The sequence below is a fragment of the Mustela lutreola genome, chromosome 10 (assembly GCF_030435805.1).
Source record: "Mustela lutreola isolate mMusLut2 chromosome 10, mMusLut2.pri, whole genome shotgun sequence".
Classification (NCBI taxonomy): domain Eukaryota; kingdom Metazoa; phylum Chordata; class Mammalia; order Carnivora; family Mustelidae; genus Mustela; species Mustela lutreola.
In genome coordinates, this window is record NC_081299.1 from 1,815,586 (window position 1) to 1,832,469 (window position 16,884).

Genomic DNA, 16,884 nt, shown 5'->3' on the forward strand with positions numbered 1-16,884 from the left:
GAGGAGGGGCCCCCGAAGCAGCCCAGAGCGGGCCGCTGTGGGTCCCGTGCGGTCCGTGCGGCATGGACGTGTGAGTCGGGCGGCAGAGTCAGCGATGACCCCAAGACCTTGTCTGGCCACTGGGGGCTCCCGCTGGACTCCCACGGGCTCCGCTGGCCTGCAGCTCCCCTGGGCCCCACGCACAGCCTGTGCTGAGCCACGGGCCTCCCCTGAGCCCCTACTGTGCGCGTGGCAACCGGGTCGCGGGGAGATCAAACACGGTCCCCCCTCTGAGCTGGGTCGGTCTGTGCTGGGCTCCACAAGGACAGACGACCCTCCCCGGAGGTAAGGATGAGGAAGGGGCGTTGGGGGCTTCTGGGAAGGAAGGTGTTGCTGGCAACACAAGAGCCCGTCTTGCGTCTTCCTCGTCCCACGACCCAAGGCCCCCTCGCCTCGCTCTGCTCAGCCGAGCACAAGGAGGATCCCCGGGGCTGGTGGCATCCCCGAGGTCAGGCGAGGAGGAGAAACACCAAGGGCTCCGTGCTGCAGCCACAGCCCAGATGTTGGCCGCGATGTCAGCCACAGGCCAGAGGGGTCAGGGCCCAGAGCCACCACGGCGCGCACAAGTCATAAATACCGTCTAAGTGGTTCCTGTCACCTCGCTGACGCCTGACTTCCATTCTGTAGCCGCTGACGGTGATTAATGAGAATTATCATTAACGCTAATCAGAGCCGTTTGGAGGAGGGCTGGGGGGAAGGAAATCCCTTTGTGGGGCGTGGGGGCCGCTCTGCCGGGCAGGGGCACGCACGTGCACACACGGGTCTGGGCGCAGGGGCGGGCTGGCGGGAGGGGGTCTGGGCAGAGGGCGAGGAACGGATGCCGCGTCCGGAGAGGAGAGGCAGGCTTCCTCCAGGCGAGAACACAGGCCTCACAGCCCGGCTGGAAGGAATTCTCTGCCCGCCTCTGGGTGCGCTCGGCTCCTAACGGGCCTGGCGGGCCTGGACGGGCTTTGCACAAAATGAGAGCCGATGCTACGTGGTCGGTGGTGTGGTGCGGGGTGGGCACCCCCCGTGGGTTCCGACCCCTTCGCTCTGCATTCAGCCTCGACCGCGCTGCTCAGCCCGCGGCTGCCCCCTCCCGTCCCCGAGGAAGAGGCAACCGCGCCGCCCAGCGGGCTTCCCTGCCCTCCGCATGCTCGCTGGGGGGGGAGGGGGGAGCCCGTGTGGCTTAAAGATACAAAGTGTCCTTTTATTGGAAATATCAATTCAGAAAGGGGCTAGTAGTAAGCTGAGAATATTTGGATAAACTTGACGGCCCTTACAACTAAGAAAGACCTTTTGTTCCCTCCGAGAAAAAGGCCGCTGCGCCACCCTGGGCTCGCTGGAGCCCTTCCAGAGAAAACTGAAGCGGGGGCAGAACGACCAGGGTGTCTCGTGAAGGATCTTTGCGCGAGGCCGAGTGTTTATTAGTATTTACTTTAGTTCATTACTAGAACGTGCGGTTGACATCCTACCGCATCACACGGGGCCGTCACCGCGTCCTCGGACCCTGAGCCTGGTCCACCCCGGCTGGTGCGCACAGAGGGAACTCTGCGCCATGGGGGGCCGTGGGGGGCCGTGGGGGGCCGTGGGGGGCTGTCGGGGGCCGCTCCGCCATTTTCTTTTGCTCTGCTTTGCATTCAGGATGTTGACCGCGTGGCTCGCAGCGTTTATGCTCCGACAAGCAAAAGGGGTGTTTGTGGCGGGGGTGGGGGGAGAGGGATCAGGTCGGCCCAGGACAGGGGTCACCCCCTCCCCCATGTCCACTGACAGGAGGTCGTGCGTGTGGACGGCACGGCAGGTGTGGCCTGAGGCTTGGGGGGTCTCCTCCAGCCCGGAGAAAGGTTAAAGGCAAGCTTTGCTGGTGAGGTGGGGACCGGAGAGGAGCCACCTTCCAGGTGACCTTCACGTCCAGCACACAGACAGCCAGATGGCTTGTCGAGAGTCGCTAGGACACAGGAGGGCCCGGAGCTCTCCGGAAACGCTCGGCCCAAGTGTCTGTCTGTTGTCCAAAATGTGCGTGCAGTGCTACGGTTCTCCAGTTTCGTGGCTGTGCCTGGACTTACCAGCTCCCCGAAGGTCCCCGTGAAAGGACATCCCTCCAGAAGCCACAACATGACAAAAATCTCAATCCTAAATTTGAATCCTCTTCCACCCAAATGTGAGAAGACAAAGAGCCCCTCGGAGGCGGGTCGCTGGGGGGACGACGAGCCCACATCGGGAAGGAGGTGTCCTGGCTGAGCGGGAGGGGGTTCTCACTCACGTTCCACTCCCCTCTCCCCGCAAACGACTCCAGCCGCCGTCTGCCTGTGAGCTGCTCACGGGAACATCCCGGGATCTGAAGTCCCTGCCAGTCCGGCCGTGTCCCCACCAGCCGCGCAGAGCCGAGGACGGAGGATCTTCTCCTGGGTGGTTACGGCGCAAGGACCCCTGGTGTGTCTGTGGAGCACGCGGTCTCGGGCATCCGCCGCGGTGCGGTCACAGCCTACTCGGTGACACCCTACTCGGTCACAGCCTGGCCAGCCAGCGGTCATCCTCTGGGTCATCTCCCCCTGCCGAGGTCCCTGCCCCTCCCCTCCCCAGGGCACGAAGAGCCTGAGGCCAGGACCTAGGACGGGGCTCCTTCCCCAGGGATAATGCTACGTGCCAACATGCGGTGTCCCTGGGGGCCTTGACCGAGTCCCCAGACAGCAGCCTTCCGCGGGGCCCTGGCACAACCCAGCCTGGGGTCCTCCGTCACCCCCAGGCTCTGAGACTTGGCAGAAATACTCTTGACCACAGGGAGCCACAGCAGGCCCTGTCTAGGACTGGCCCCCACCTGCACCAGGCGTCCGGTTTTCATCTAAAGGAGTGGCCGGACAGCATTGGGGGAGGCCACACACACAGCCGGGGACTCACGGTCCAACGCGGGGTTGGGGCCTCATCCTGGCAGAGTGCCAGACACCGAGCGCCCGTAGCCGTGACACGCGCCCCAGGATTTTAGGGACATGATGTTTCCGGAGAGCCTTTCTGCTTCACTGTAGAATATTCGCATAAATGGGAAATATTGACCGGAGTGAGGTAGTCGTGTATTTTCAAGTAATTACACTTCCGAAGCCGGCTTTCACGATCTGTAGTTGATACACAAATGAATCACCGGGACGGGGCGTGTACTTAATTTTAAATATTTCGATTCTGCTGTGTTTGTCATTACGTTGTTAAAACACTAGATTGGGTGGTAAAACCAGGACTCCTCGTCTTCAACACAAGGCACTTGGGAAAGAATCAACCTGGAGACTATTTTCACTGAAGAAATAATCTCAAAATGATCATCTCGAGATGAGGACTGAACAAAAATAATTGAAAATACAAGTAAAGCGCTACGTTGTTTCAAGAGACAGAGAACCTTCTAGAAAAGAGAAAGGAGGGGGAACCACCCGCTCCCGACCTTCGAGGGATCGCTGGGGACCTGCTTGTCTGGCGTGGGGCTGGGAACCCAGGAGCTACCCCAGAGACCAGGTCTCCAGCACCTCCATCTGGAGGACATCTGTGGGGGTCCCGGCCCCCGGAGTGGGGCCTCGTGAGCAAGCCCTGGCGGCCACCACCAGCTGGGAAGACCTCAAAGGAAACCCTCCCGCCCAGAGCTGTTCTCACTGTCCGTGGGGAGCCCACGGTCCAGGAAGCCAAGGCAGAACGGTGGCCGCCACCCAGCGCTGCCCCCAGAGCCGGGGCCCGGAGGAGGGATGGAGCCGTCTGCCCTCGCGTGTTCCCCTCCCGAGAGACCTCCAGTCCCCTCACCTGCCGGCGGCCTGGCTCCGGACAGCTGAGAGGGAGTCGCCCTAAGCCACGCCGTACACTCCCACCAAGCAGGCAGGGTGCTGCCTCTTCTCATGGGCTGGTATTCACACCCTGACAGCATCAATAGAAGCAGAGCCGCCCGAGCAAGTCATATATTCTCCTATCACTCAAGGGAGGAAAGTGAATGTGCCCTCCCATCCTTTGCCTTTTTCAAGTGGGAAAAAAAAAAAAAATACAATAGCAGAATCCACAAAGAAAGATCCCCATTAAAATGTTCCCAGGCTCTCAAACACCCCCATTTAAATTCTGGGTAATCGGCTGTATTGTGCTGCCCCCAGGAGGGGCCGTGGGGTGGTGGGTGCCGTTCAGAACCATTTGTGTCGTATAAAGGCTCGTGATTAGGTTTTTAATAAACCGTTTCGATTCTGTTTCCCGGGTCTGAATAGATGTTTGGAATTGGCTGGTGTGGACCTGAAAGGGATCCAGGTACCATCATCGTGGGGGACACACTTCCGATTCCTGTGGCGTGTCTCGTCGGAGGTGACCGGCTGTAGGAGCAGGACTGGAACCGTGGGGAGGAGGAGGGCCGCTGAACTTGACTGGTCCCATCTGTCATCCCAGACTGACTCTGCCCACTTCTGTCCATGAATAGTTTTCAGACCTGCTGATTGGACCGAGGGCGCCCCCAGCTTGGGAAGGAAGCCGGTTTCGGGCTCCATGGGGGACACCTCACGCTGAGCTCACATCCAAGGGCAGGCCTGGGGAGCGTCCCGGGGTCCATGCCTGAGAACCCAGGTGGCCTCTGGCCGGGGTGACAGCTCGCGAGAAGCCCATGACTTCCAGAAAGAGGGCCCCGCTCCTCCCCATCGGTCTTCCACGTCTGGTCCTTGGGGAGGGTGGGGTATGGGAGGAAGGAAGGGCCCACTGGATCATAGTTACAGGACCTGAGCCTCACCTCACTTAACCAAGTAGACAGCAGGAAGCTCTGCACGTCCTGGGGAGAAAAACCCAGGAAGCAGGGTCATTACAAGCTGTTTGGAGGAAAAGCGCACCTCCGATCTCTCTGGAACCAGAACGAAGGGGCAGGCGCAGGCAGCCCCAGGCCCACATGTTAATGTGCACAGACCTGGGCCTTCTGGGGAAGGAACCAGCACTGCCCATTTGCAGGGCATCCAGAGACAACAGCGTCGGCCCCGGAAGCCCTCTGCCAATGACCATTTTTGTATGTCAGGGAGCGGCGGGCCCTCCTTCTGGGGATGGGCAGGTGTTTGCTCAGCTTCGGCTCTGAGCTATTTGCAGGAGCTGATCTCAAAACACGAGGCCCGGTATGGAAGGCAATGCGTCAAAGCTTCTCTAGACCGACGCGTCCCCAAGGAGGAAGAAGGATGGGCTCAGAGAGACGGGGCTGATGGCAGGAGAGGCACTAAATATACCCGGCCAGCTCCATCCTGGCCGTCGCCAGAGCCTCGCCGAGCACCTACTGTGTGCCGAGTCCCAAAGGATGCTGAGATGGACAAGCCAGCATGGCCTCTGTCCTGGGAAATGAGATGCTGTCACCTGGCCCCGGGAGGAGTCCTACTGTCGTGCTGGACCCTAGAGGAATCGCAGCTCTGGTCTCCAACAAGGCAGGGCAGCTGGAAGGAGGCTGTGTGCTTCCTCGAGCAGAGCCCACGGGGGAACGAGAAGGAAGGGGTCCAGAGTGTGACAAAGGGGGACGAGGGAGGAAAGAGCCGCTGGGCAGAGCACGAAGCCTATGGAACGGGGCGGGGGGGGCCCTCAGGTGTCCGGAAGCACCTCACCCCTTTGTCTCTGTTAGTCACTGAGCATGCGTTGTCTGCCGGCATCTGGGAAGCAGCCAGATGAACCCGTGAACGCCGTTGTCATCCATGGGCAGAGAAGGAGTGACGGGGACGAGACGGCCCCTGCAGTCTGTCCTGTGAGGGGCAGGGACTGTGAGAGCCCGCAGAGGGGCCCACCCTGACGCGGGAGAGGTGTCCTTGTGTGCTGCCGCCTTTACAACTCCTGGAAGGATGTTCCCTTCTATCTCATTTGGGAAGTGTAGGAAGCCAAAAGTGTCAGGGCAGGTCTGGAAAACTGTGCCTCATCCACCCATCCATCCACCATCTGTCCATCTGTCCATCCGTCCATCCAACCAACCATCCGTTCATCCAACTGTCTGTCCATCCGTCCATCCATCTGTCTACCCACTCATCCGTCCGTCCACTTAGCCATCCATCCGTCCATCCATCCGTCCCTCCGTCTGTCCCTCCAATAACCCAGTCATCCGTCCATCCACCCACGCACCCACCGTCCGGCCGTCCATCTGTGGAGACATTCAGTGAGCCCCAGCTGAACCCTAGTCCTTGGCAAGGCTCTGGGGAAGCCGTTCTTGGCCAGCAGCCTCAGGTGGAAGAGACGTGAGAAGACCGAGACCGGCCGGACGTGAAGCTCTTGTCTGCACGCATCACAGGAGGGTGCGCCCGGCCACCAGTTCCCTTCACCCAGCCTGACTGCCCCTTTCTTGCTGTGCAATGTTGGGCTGGTTCCCGAGCTCCTCTGTGTAAACTTTCATCATCTACAAAGGTGACTGCAACAGTGGCTGCCCCTTGGGGAGCGGGGTGATGTGTGACTCGGTGTGACTCTCCGGACTTGCTGGGGAGGTTCAGCAGTGGCTAGCGGCTAGAGCAGTGATGACGACAGTGTCTGTCATCCGCACGGGGTGGTGGCCGGAGGAACACGTCGCCTCCTCATGACCAAGTGTGGGGAAGAGCCCAGTGGGCCGCCCCGTGGACAGGGTCCGGAGAGGAGAGGTGCGGACACCGAACCTCTCTCCACCGGCCGCGTCTGGTTCTCTGAGTGGCCCGTCGGAAGCCAGCCCTGAGTGCAGCCTGCACAGTCGTGGTCCCCAGAGACAGGGAGGACGGGAGGGCGTGAGGACAAGGCCCGGGACTTGCGAGCACCCCCCGAGCTCGTGGGCTGGAGGACGCAGACGTCCCCGCTGAGGCAACAGAGCTGGGCGAGGGGAGCCTTGGCGACCTCTCAGCCTGGCTTCCACACTTGGGGCTTTCATCCAGCAGGAGGAAGGTCCCGGGGCGCATGCGGCCGTGCTGGGAAGCCTCCAGCCCCCGTCTGGAGCAGCTCAGCCGCTGTGAGAATTCCTCCTGCACCTGCCGGGCGTGAGCGGGGCCGTTCACAGGTTCTGCAGTGCGTCCCCATCTCTGTGGCCAGAGAACGGTCACGAGTGTGACACCTTTTAGGGCCTCGCATCAGCTTGACAGCGGGGCCGCTTCCTGCAGGCAGAGCCCGGGCTCCCACCTGCCCCCGGGCAGAGGCCCTGCCACAAGCGTTTGGGTTTGGTGGCTTGGGTTTTTTTTTTTTCCAATCTTTTTCATGATCAAGAACAAAACAACAGTGTCTCACTTTAGAATGTCACAGCTGAGTCTGTGGTCATAGCAGCCCTAGGCTCGGAGGCTTCTGCTCCTGACCCAGCTTCAAATGAAATTAGGGTTGGAAAAAACATCTGGGCTGGTAGCTGTTAACCACAGGGGCCCGAGGGGCGGGGCGGGCCGGCAGGGGCCCGGGAGGGGTGCCTGTGTGGAACCTGCCCGCTGGGGGACTTCACAAGCCGGGCCAGGATTTGGGGGGCTTGTTGGTGCTGGTAGCCCTCTCCTGCCCAAACGTGCCGTGTGTTGGCAAGTTGGTGGCTCTTCGCGGCTCTGCACTGCCCTGGGCCTCAAACCCCCGATCAGCCTCCAGGCCCAGCCCCCAGTAGCCGAGGGGATGTTTCTGTCCTGCCAGGAGCAGGAACCCCGTGAGCCGCTGCAGAGTAGGGCTGGGACCCTCCGCACTGGGGCTTGCTGGGGGTCCTGGCGGGGCCGTGCCTCTGCACGTGAGCACCCACAAAACGGCTCTTGGCACACACACACACACACACACACACCCCGCTGTCCCAGCTCGGGGTGGGGGTGCACACAGGCAGAGAGCATTTGTACCCAGATTATACCTGGATTATCTAAGGTCAGAAACCTCTGCAAGTCCCGCTCGGCCAAGCACCACCCTTGTGACACCAGCCGTCCCCTCAGGGTGTCAGAAGGAAGGGAGGCCCGGGGTCCGAGGTTGCCTGCTTTCTTGGGCAGGTTCAAGCCCCATGGTGGGGGCCCCACTCCCTCCTCAGCAGCAGGAGCTGGCACCCGGGGGGTTAGAGCAGCTGGAGATCGCCCTCCATCCAGCAGTGACAGGGGTGGTAGAGGCTATAGCGCCAACTGCCAGGTGTGTGTCCCCACGGGGACATGAGGCCAGTCCTACGGGGCTGTGCTCGGGACCATCCACAAGCAGAGGACAGAGTGGACCCCGGCCTGAGCACCCCAGGGGCTGGTATCAACAAGTCAACCCGGTTGCTTTTCCTGGGAAGTGTCGGTAGCCTCTGACACACTCCAGTGTCCTTCCGGGGTTGGCTGGGAGGGAGGGACCGCACTGTGGACGGAGGCGGCCCCTGGGGACACAGGAGCCTCCCTGGAGAATGTCCGCATGGGGCCCCTCCACTGGTCCTCAGCTGGGTCCTGGGAAGGGGCTGGGCCAGTTCCTCACCCCTGCGCATGCCTCGATGTTCCCTCCTGCCTCCTCTCCGCCCTGCTCCCCGCGGAAACCAGGCTGTCACACACAGGGCGCTCACCTTCCGGAAGAACTCTCCGTCTGACCACAGGGCAGGACACCTTTAAGGAGGATGCCCCTGTACACGGGCCCCCGCTGCCAAAATTCGGTTTATAGACAACATCATAGGCGAGAAGCTCATGTCATCATGTGTCCCCATCAGCGACGGCGGAGAACGCAGCCTATGGTCACAGCGGCCCCCTGGGAGTGGCTAGAGCAGCCTGCCACCCCTGGGGCGGGGCAAGGGGAGAGGGTCCTGGGGACTCCCACTGTTCGGCCTCCTGCTCAGGAGGCCACTGGGACACTGGCCCCGGGCTGTGACAAGGGCCCTCCCCTGCTGGGGGCCGAGGCTGGGCCCAGGGCTCCCCTCAGTGACCAGGGGCTTTCTCTTGGGAAACACCGCCGAAAACTGTCGAGAGTCCCACACACAGGTGGCCGGCAGGGTCTTGAGGGGAGACAGAGAGGACAGAGTCTCTTTGCTGGGTGCCCCTCTCCGACTCTCAGCCAGAGCTGGCTTGTCCCCTTTGGGGACCCCCTCAGGATTCCTGGTGGCCCCCTGACTACTTCCTGACAACCCAGAAAGCCCAGGGAAGGAGCCTGCTTCTGGCCACTGCCCTCATCACCCTGTGGTAGCAGAGCCCACCAGCCGGTCTCTGAAGAGCTCACGAGCAGGTGCCGCCAGCTAGGACACTTGCTGTCCCTGCAGCCACCAGGGGCCGGAAATACGGCCCCACGGCACATGCACCCTAGAACACTCTGGGTGCCAGGCGCAGTGTGGGCCCGGGGCTCCGTCCTGGGGGTCTTCTGCAAGCTCCCAGTGAGAAACCGATTCCTCGTAATAGTGTGGCCCCGCGTGGAGACACAGGCCTCCCCAAGGCCAGGAATCAGGAGAGGGCTCTCTAGTTCCAAAGGAGAAACGGAGGCAGGACCCCCGACAACTTCCCTGGGGTTGTCAAGTGAAGAATTATGCAATTTCGGGGCGGGAAAGCACATGGAGTTCAGAAAGTCCAGCCTCCCCCCTGAGCACCCTAGAGGGACGGCCACCAAGACCTCCTTGAATTCCCCTAGTGACGGGTGCTTGCCCCTCTGCAAGGCTCCCTGCCCACCTCATAGGCTGTTTGTGGCCCGAGGTCTACACAGACCACGACTGTCACTGACCCTCCTGAGGCGTTCTTCGTTCCTTTATTTACTTGGACGCGTGAACGTGCTTGTCTGATCACCGTTTTGCCCGTGTGTCTGTCTTGGGTCAGGGCCACAGCCCACGGCTGACGGATGAGACACGCGTTCGGGGGGAAGCCCAGGCCCGAGGCATGCCCTCTGCCCGCAGCGCGTGGGGGAGCCCTTGGAGCAGGGTCGTGGTCAGCTCAAACCAAGGGCCGGAGAGCGGGGTTCTGCCCCAGATGACTCCACAGAGCCCTGCCCGGCCCCTCTCCTTCTCCCCTGTGCTACCGATGCTCGGGGAGTGAGTCCCGCTCCGGGACACCCGGGGAGGGCTCGGGCTCTGCGCCACGCGGGGCTGAAACCCTGCTTCACCTCCAGCTTTCTGTGAACCCCGCTGCTGGGGGGTCTCCCCGTCGCTGCAGCCCCCGCCCAGGCAGAAGGGGGGTGAAGGGCTGAGTCTCCCGGGAGGCAGGGAGGGGTGAGGCGGGAGGCAGGGAGGGCTGAGAGGAAACCCAGGGGCAGGGGGAGCAGCTCGGACACCGGCCACACTCCCCACAGCCCGGGAGAGCCGCAGGCCCTGCGCGTCTGCACACCTAGCGGGAGGCAGTATGCCAGCCCTGCGTGGCGCCTGGCGGCCTGAGGAGCTGCTGGGCTGCGGGTTCTCTCAGATCTCTGAAGGCATCAGGGCTCCACAATGCTCCGGGCTCCGGCTCTACGCAGAGAGGCTGCGTGCCACACGGGCACGACAGCGTGGCCCCCGGACCGTCAGAGCCCCAGGCGGGACCCCGGCTGCCTCCTGCACCAGCCTCATCTGGGCCCTGCTCTTGGGTCTCTGAGACCAAAGACCTTGACCCTTGTCACCTGCTCCTGGACGCACAAGAGCCACCGCGTCTGGGAGCCCCGCCAGGCTTCTTCGAGGCAAAACCCCAGAAAACACAGGCTTTCCAGCCCCTCTCCCCGTGAGCTCAGGAGCCGGGCTGGCCTCGTCTTCGAGAAAGGGCCTCCAGGAGCCCCCGTGTTTCCTGGAAGCGGCCTCCTTCTGCGCCGCCCCCTTCCCTCCCGTGCCCCCGACCCCCCATTCACAGCCAGAGCAGGTGTGGGGCCAGGCCCCATGACCTGCCTGCCGGGACCCCTGCTGCCTGCCCAGCCGCAGTGTGACCCCGCGCTGCCCGCCGTATTGCCGCTTCGTGCCTGGTCACGTTCCCACCAAGCCCCATGGTGAGAGTCAGGACGGGATGTATGAGCTCCTCCAGGCTCCGGGTCTGCACCCGGACGGCGCTGTTTCCGGAAGGCCTGGTCCGCGCCTCCTTCCATCGCAAGACGGACTTTCTGTTGTAGCCGCTCGTGGATGCATCGGCCCCAAGCACGGTGTGAGTGCGTGTGTGTGTGCCTGTGCGTGGAAACGAGAGCCACGCGGCTTTGTGGGCCTTCGAGAAGGGGTTGGGGTAGGAGACGGAGGCCGCTGCCGCGGGCACACGCCATGCCCAGCCTTCCAGCAAGCGGCCGGACCGCCCCAGGCCGGGGGGGCAGGAGGCCACACTCCCAGGCCCGCGCCTCCCTGTGTGCTCAGAATCCATTAGGAGAGGGGACGATGGGCGCCTGGCGGCCCAGCCTGCGCACACACCCTGAGCAGGGCCGGCGGCCGGCTGGGCGTAGGAGATGTGAGAGCACTAGCCTAGCACACAGCCCACAGATTAGAAGTGCAGGAAACCTCAAATGATGTGCAAAAACATTGTCAAGGTTACGAGACTTTTCCCCCATCCTTTTGCTTCATAACTCAGCATTGCTGATGGGGGTGATTTATGAGCTGGGGGACCTGGCAGGGGGACCAGGGCTGGGGAGGCCTGTGAGGCCAAGTGGGGAGAACGGGCAGGAGGGCGGCTTCCTTTGGAGGCTCTGGGATTCCTGAGGCTCAGCCCCAAATACCCGGAGCAAGGCTTTGGAATGGGATCGGACCAGGGAGCCAGTTTTCAAATCTGGGAAGAGACTTAGCCCCAAGGCCCTGGAGGCCACTGCTGGCTAAAGGGGCCAGGGGCCCAGAGGGGGTGCCCAAAGGGCTGGTCCATGCCCCCCTTCCTCCTCAGGCACCCGCTGCCTTGGGGCTTGGCACCCATCCTTCCCATCCGCTCGTGACTGTCTTGGTTTCCTGGGGCCAGAGCAGATCTCAGCCGTGCTGCCAAGCTGGGGCGGTGTTTGCGAGGAAGGGTGGTCTTCACCTGCCCCACCGGCGCTGGAGTGTCTCACTGTGGAAGAGGCAAGAGAGGGATGTGTGGTGTCCAGGCCTGCGTTCCCAACCCCGGGACCCCACAGGTCTTGGAGTAGGTGCAGAGACCCCCCCTCTGGCCCCCCACAGCTCCCGACCCCACTGCTGGGGCCTCTATCTCCTCTTACAGGAAACAGGACAATACCCGTCCGGGCCTCAGGGGCCTGCGGTGACCAAGGAAGGCTGGCGCAGGCACAGAGAGAGAACCGCGCTCCCGGCGGCCCAGCTCAGCCTCTGCAGAGTCCCCGGGGAGCAGGGACAGAGGAGAGGAAGGGAACTCAAACGTCTGTGCCCCATTTCTGCCTTCCTGGAGTCCGAGAGGGCACGGGCCTGTGGTGTCCCTCCGCAGAGCCAGAGGCGCGGGGGCTGCGTCCCGGGAGCGCTTTCCCGGTCAGAGAGGAGCAGCGGCGCCCAGGCTCCAGGCTCTCCTCCCGCTCCATCATTCAGGTGGACCCAGTGCGCCCAGGTGACGCCCGATGCCTAGCCACGATGGCGGACACAGGCCTGGGCCCTCTCCCCCCGTGTGCCCGACTGGCTCAGGGGCCCCCAGACTGGGACTTCTGCCTTCTCGGGAGGAAAGGCCCACAGCCCCCCTGCTGCTGCTCAGAGGGAGGGTTCCAGGGAGAAGGAGGTTCCCTCCAGCCCTCAGCGCCCGCCTGGAGGTAACTCCCACCCCGTGACCAGCCAAACTGTCAGGGGCTGGGAGACCAGGTCTTCTGGGCCAGAGGGGAAGGGCGTTTCCCGGGAGTCACCAGGAGGGAAGGTGCTGGCTGGGGAGCTGCCCCCAGATGGGGACAGAGACAGACTGGTGTCCGTGTGGCTGAGTGACCAGCCCTTCACACAGGCTTGATGGACCTGGGGTGGTTGCCCCAGCACAGGGAAGGGTCAGGACAGGGGCCAACCTAGAGAAGAGAGAGAGGCTGGTCAGACGAGGACCGGCAAGCTCACCGGAAGGCCGGGTTTGCCCACCCAGAAGGCACTCCCCGTGGTGCCGGGTGGGGGGCGGTGGGGGGACCGACCAGGCGGACGGCAGTGTGGTGGGCTCTTGGGCCCGCAGGATGCACACAGCGGGGAACGCTGGCTCACGGTTGGCAGGCCAGGCTGCCGGGGACAGGGGCGGGCAGGGGCGGGACAGGACCCCAAAGGAGCCTAAGCGCCGTGGGCAGCTGGGGTTCCTCTGCTCTGCCTCATCTCCCCCGGGACAAGTTCCTGGAGCAGCCAAAGGGTCACGCACCCTCTCCAGGGTGACAGAGATGGGGGGCAGCGAGGAGTCCAGTCCGTGCAGGGCTTGGTAGGCAAGCCTCTTGGGGAATTAGCCTGCAGGACCTCGAGTCCCCACCCGGGGTTGGGTCCTGGCTTGGGGCCCCCAAATCTGTGTTTGAGACCCGCATCCCAGGACCTTCCCATGCGGGGCAGTGTGGGGAGGACAGACGGGAGAGCGGGGCATGGCAGCGGGCGCAGAAGGACTTGGAGGGGCAGACACCCCCCCCCAGGGAGGGGCAAGTGCGGGGAGCCCGGGGTCTCTGCTCAGGGTGGGGGGCCTGCAGGCTGCCTTCGGCCATGTCCTCCCTGGGACGGCTTTCTCTTTTCCCAGAAACACAACAGACCGCCCCCACCCCCACGTGAATGCCCCTCACACGCGTGCTCACATGTACACATGCGTGCACATATGTGCGCAAACAGGACGGGGCTTCCAAGCGCTCAGAGCGGGGGTTGGCTGGTCCGTTAGGGATAACTCTTCTGCCAGCGGCCAAGTGGGGAGACGGGCCCACGCCCGTCAGGGTGAAGCCACACGCCTGAGGCATCAAAGGGGCCCCAAGGGACAGCAGCTGCGGCAGCAGGGGTGCGGGCACAGGACGCGGCCGTGACGGTCCCGGCAGCCAGCGCCCCCTTCCCCGGCCCCAGCCTGTGCCACGGGCGGGGCTGGACAGAGACAGAGGTTGTGGGGTGGGCACCCCACAGAGCCAGGCCCCGGCGCGGGGAGGGGAGGGGTGCATGGGTCCTGGCCACCCGCCCCCCCGTCCTCCCTGTGGCAGAGGAAGCAGCGGCGCCGACCTATCAGCTGACAGCCGCAAACCCCAGGTTTTGCTTTGTGGGTCCTCTGCGGGTTTCCTGCAGTTGGGGCGGGAGGCGTGAGGAGGCGTGAGAGGTGTGGGTGCCGGACAGGGGCCTCTCCCATGTGGGCCTGCGCTCCTCCCCCTGCTGGCCAGCCTGTGGTGGCCTCCTGATGCCCCCCGTGCCCCCCAGGTGCCCCGAGGGTCTGGACACAGGCAGCAGAGGGCAGGGGGCTGGACAGACAGCTTCTCTGTGCCTCGCTGTCCCTCCACCCCTGCCTGTCCGTCTCTCACCTCCCACCCTGGCTAGGACTCCTGGCCCCTCTCCCCTCTCTCAGAATTAGAGGGGCTTTTTCCCATCTGGGAAAAGCCCCCCAGAGAGGAGAATCACAGACCCGAGGCTCCCGGGTTTATCCCTTCCGAGTCAGCCTCCGGGGACTCCAACAAAGCTGGGCCCAAGCCTGTCAGCCCTGACACTTGTCGGGCATGGGAGGGGGGCACAGAGGGCTGCGTTGGCTCCAGGAGGGGTTTCCAGGAGCCCTGCGCTGTGTGTGCGCAGTCGGGGCACAGGCAGTTTCTGTGCCTCCGGCAGCAATACCCTTGCCCCCAAAACTGTGCTTCCTTGTCCCTGGGAGGCCAGGCACAACCCTTGGCCATCCTGTGGACATTTGGGGAGCAGCTGTACTGTTGCAAAGCATCCTGAGTTGCTGGTCAGAAGCAGCCTCTCCGGGCCTTGGGGGGACAGCTTCTTGCCCTTCCTGGGTCCCTATCATTCAGAGCAGGGGCTCGGGACGCACTCCAGGGACCAGAGGCCACGGTGCCTGGAATCAGTCTCCTTGGTCTTTGCTGGGACAGGTCACTACCTGCCCTTCCTGAATGTATCGGGTCATTCTGACGCCCTGCTCACCCGGACACCCGTTCCTCTTAGGCTTCAGCCCCTCCCTCTGACCCTCTAAGAGCTGGGGCTGGACCTCCCAGGAAGTTGGCCCAAGAGGCTGCTGGCCCCCAGGCTCTGGATTCAGATCCTGGAGCAGGGACGGAACGGAGCAGGGGTGGGGATGGGAGGGGCCTCTGCTGCCGTTTCACCGCAGGCTCCCGAGGTCCAGGGGCGCCCCTCCCTCCGCCGGGAATGGTAAATGACGCGCTCAGAGATGTGCACCCTGAGATGCACGTTCAGAGCCCCGTGGCACCGACAAAGTCACCGAGCCCGTTGTGGGTGCGCCGGCTTCGGAGGGTGAGCCAGAGGCCAGGTCCCAGGTGTCACATGGAAACTTCCTTTAAGAATACGGAATGCTTTTCTTACGTTCGGGGTGACGTGAGTCCTGGTGGGGAAATGCACACGTGCACACGCACACTCACACCGGCTCAGACGCAGCCACACACCCCAGCAACACCTCTACCTTCTAGAATGTTTTCCTGCAGCCGGGCGCCCCAGCGCCCCTCAACAGAGGGCTCTGTTCTCAAATGCGGCGGCCTCTGCTTTCTCACATGTGGGACGGCTGGGGCTTCCTGCAACCCCGGGGGCCTTCGTCGTGGCCGGGCCAGGGCGGCCGGCTGCTCGGTGAGCAAAAGGGCCAGCCTCCCGCCCCTCGACTGGGCTCTCAGAGGCTCCTGGGACGGGCAGCTGGGTGGCATGAGGACCTCACCATCGCCGGGGGTTCTGCCGAGACCCAGAGGCTGGACCCCCTTCCTCCGGGGCCCGAGCAGCTGGTCCTTCATTGGGCAAACGCGCATCGTGCAAACTCTCGTGCACAGGATACCTCTGACGCTCCCTGGTTCTCTACCTACCCCCCTCCCCGGCAGATCTCCGAAGACCTGAGCACGGAGAAGCTGTGCACGGACGCGGGGCAGGCAGGCTCGGGCAGCTGGCTCAAGTACATCCGGGTGGCGTGTTCCTGCGACGACCAGAATCTCACCATGTGCCAGATCAATGAGCAGGTGGGTGCGGGCCGTTCGTGTGGGCCTCGAAGTGGCCCTGGGTGAGGGGCTCAGCCCCCAGATCGACGAGAGGGACCCGCGAGCGAAGGGCTGGCGCCACCTCTGCCGGGACTCCTGCCCGGTCCTGTCCCGTGGCGGGGTAGCGATTTGTCAGAGGGCCAGGCAGCTGGCCGGGGCTCGAGAACCCAAAGACGGTGGTTTCCATGATGGAAAGCCGTGGGAGCGGCAGGTCCTGAAACCACAGGGGTCCCCGTCCCTGCTGTGCTGCCCCAGGAGGGAAGCACAGAGCCCGGCCCATCCACTTACGTGCCGTCATCTCCAGGGCTCGGTCTGGCCAGGCTCCCTCCAAAAGGGTCAGCACTGCCCTCCGGGAGCGGACAGCCGTCCCTATGGCGTCCGGGCCAGGCTGCGGAGGGAACCAGACTTGTTTGGGCAAAAAATCCTGGCCCCGCTCACAGCCACCTGAGCCTTCCTGAGCTCAGTGGCCCTGACTTCAGCCCCTGGCCCCTTCAGCACCAAGGGACACCTGACTTCTGCCACCAACCCTCCGGAGGCCTAGGACCTCGCTCAGCGTGCTGGGTCCATGCTAGCCATGGTCCGTGCCGCCCTCGGACCACAACTGCTCGTGGTGGCCCTCTAGGCCCGTGAGCGGTACAGGCCAGAAGATGCCAGGCAGAGTTTCTTTTGACCAGGAAGGCCACGCATCCCCAGTGCTGGGAGCTCTCAGTTTATGACTTTAATTACAAATCTGAAAGTGGCCCCTGGAGCCTCCACGCTCCAGAGCCAGACCCCTCAGGCACATTTCTGCTGATCTCCCAGAGCGCCGGGCTCCTCGCGACGCTGGGGGGCCCAGCCCCTCCCATCAGAGCCGTTGGCTTTTGCCTATAATATCTTGGGGTTACACATGAGATTTCATCTGCAAAAGGGATTCCGCTGCTTTCAAAGATGTTTTCAGAGACCACATAACAAAGGGCACATTCTCCCATCGCCTGTGCAAACCATTAAAAGCAGTTCGAGGCTCTT

The 16,884-nt window shown here is 63.2% G+C and overlaps 1 protein-coding gene across 5 annotated transcripts in view; it reads left to right on the forward strand.

The window, feature by feature from the left end:
* Positions 1 to 16,884, forward strand: part of PRDM16 (PR/SET domain 16) — a 297,726-nt gene that overhangs the window by 235,625 nt on the left and 45,217 nt on the right. For all 5 annotated transcript variants that reach the window (XM_059135646.1, XM_059135648.1, XM_059135645.1 and 2 more), the window contains one exon: positions 15,727 to 15,861. In XM_059135646.1, the coding sequence (XP_058991629.1) occupies positions 15,727 to 15,861 (135 nt within the window). The remainder of the gene's footprint in view (positions 1 to 15,726; positions 15,862 to 16,884) is intronic.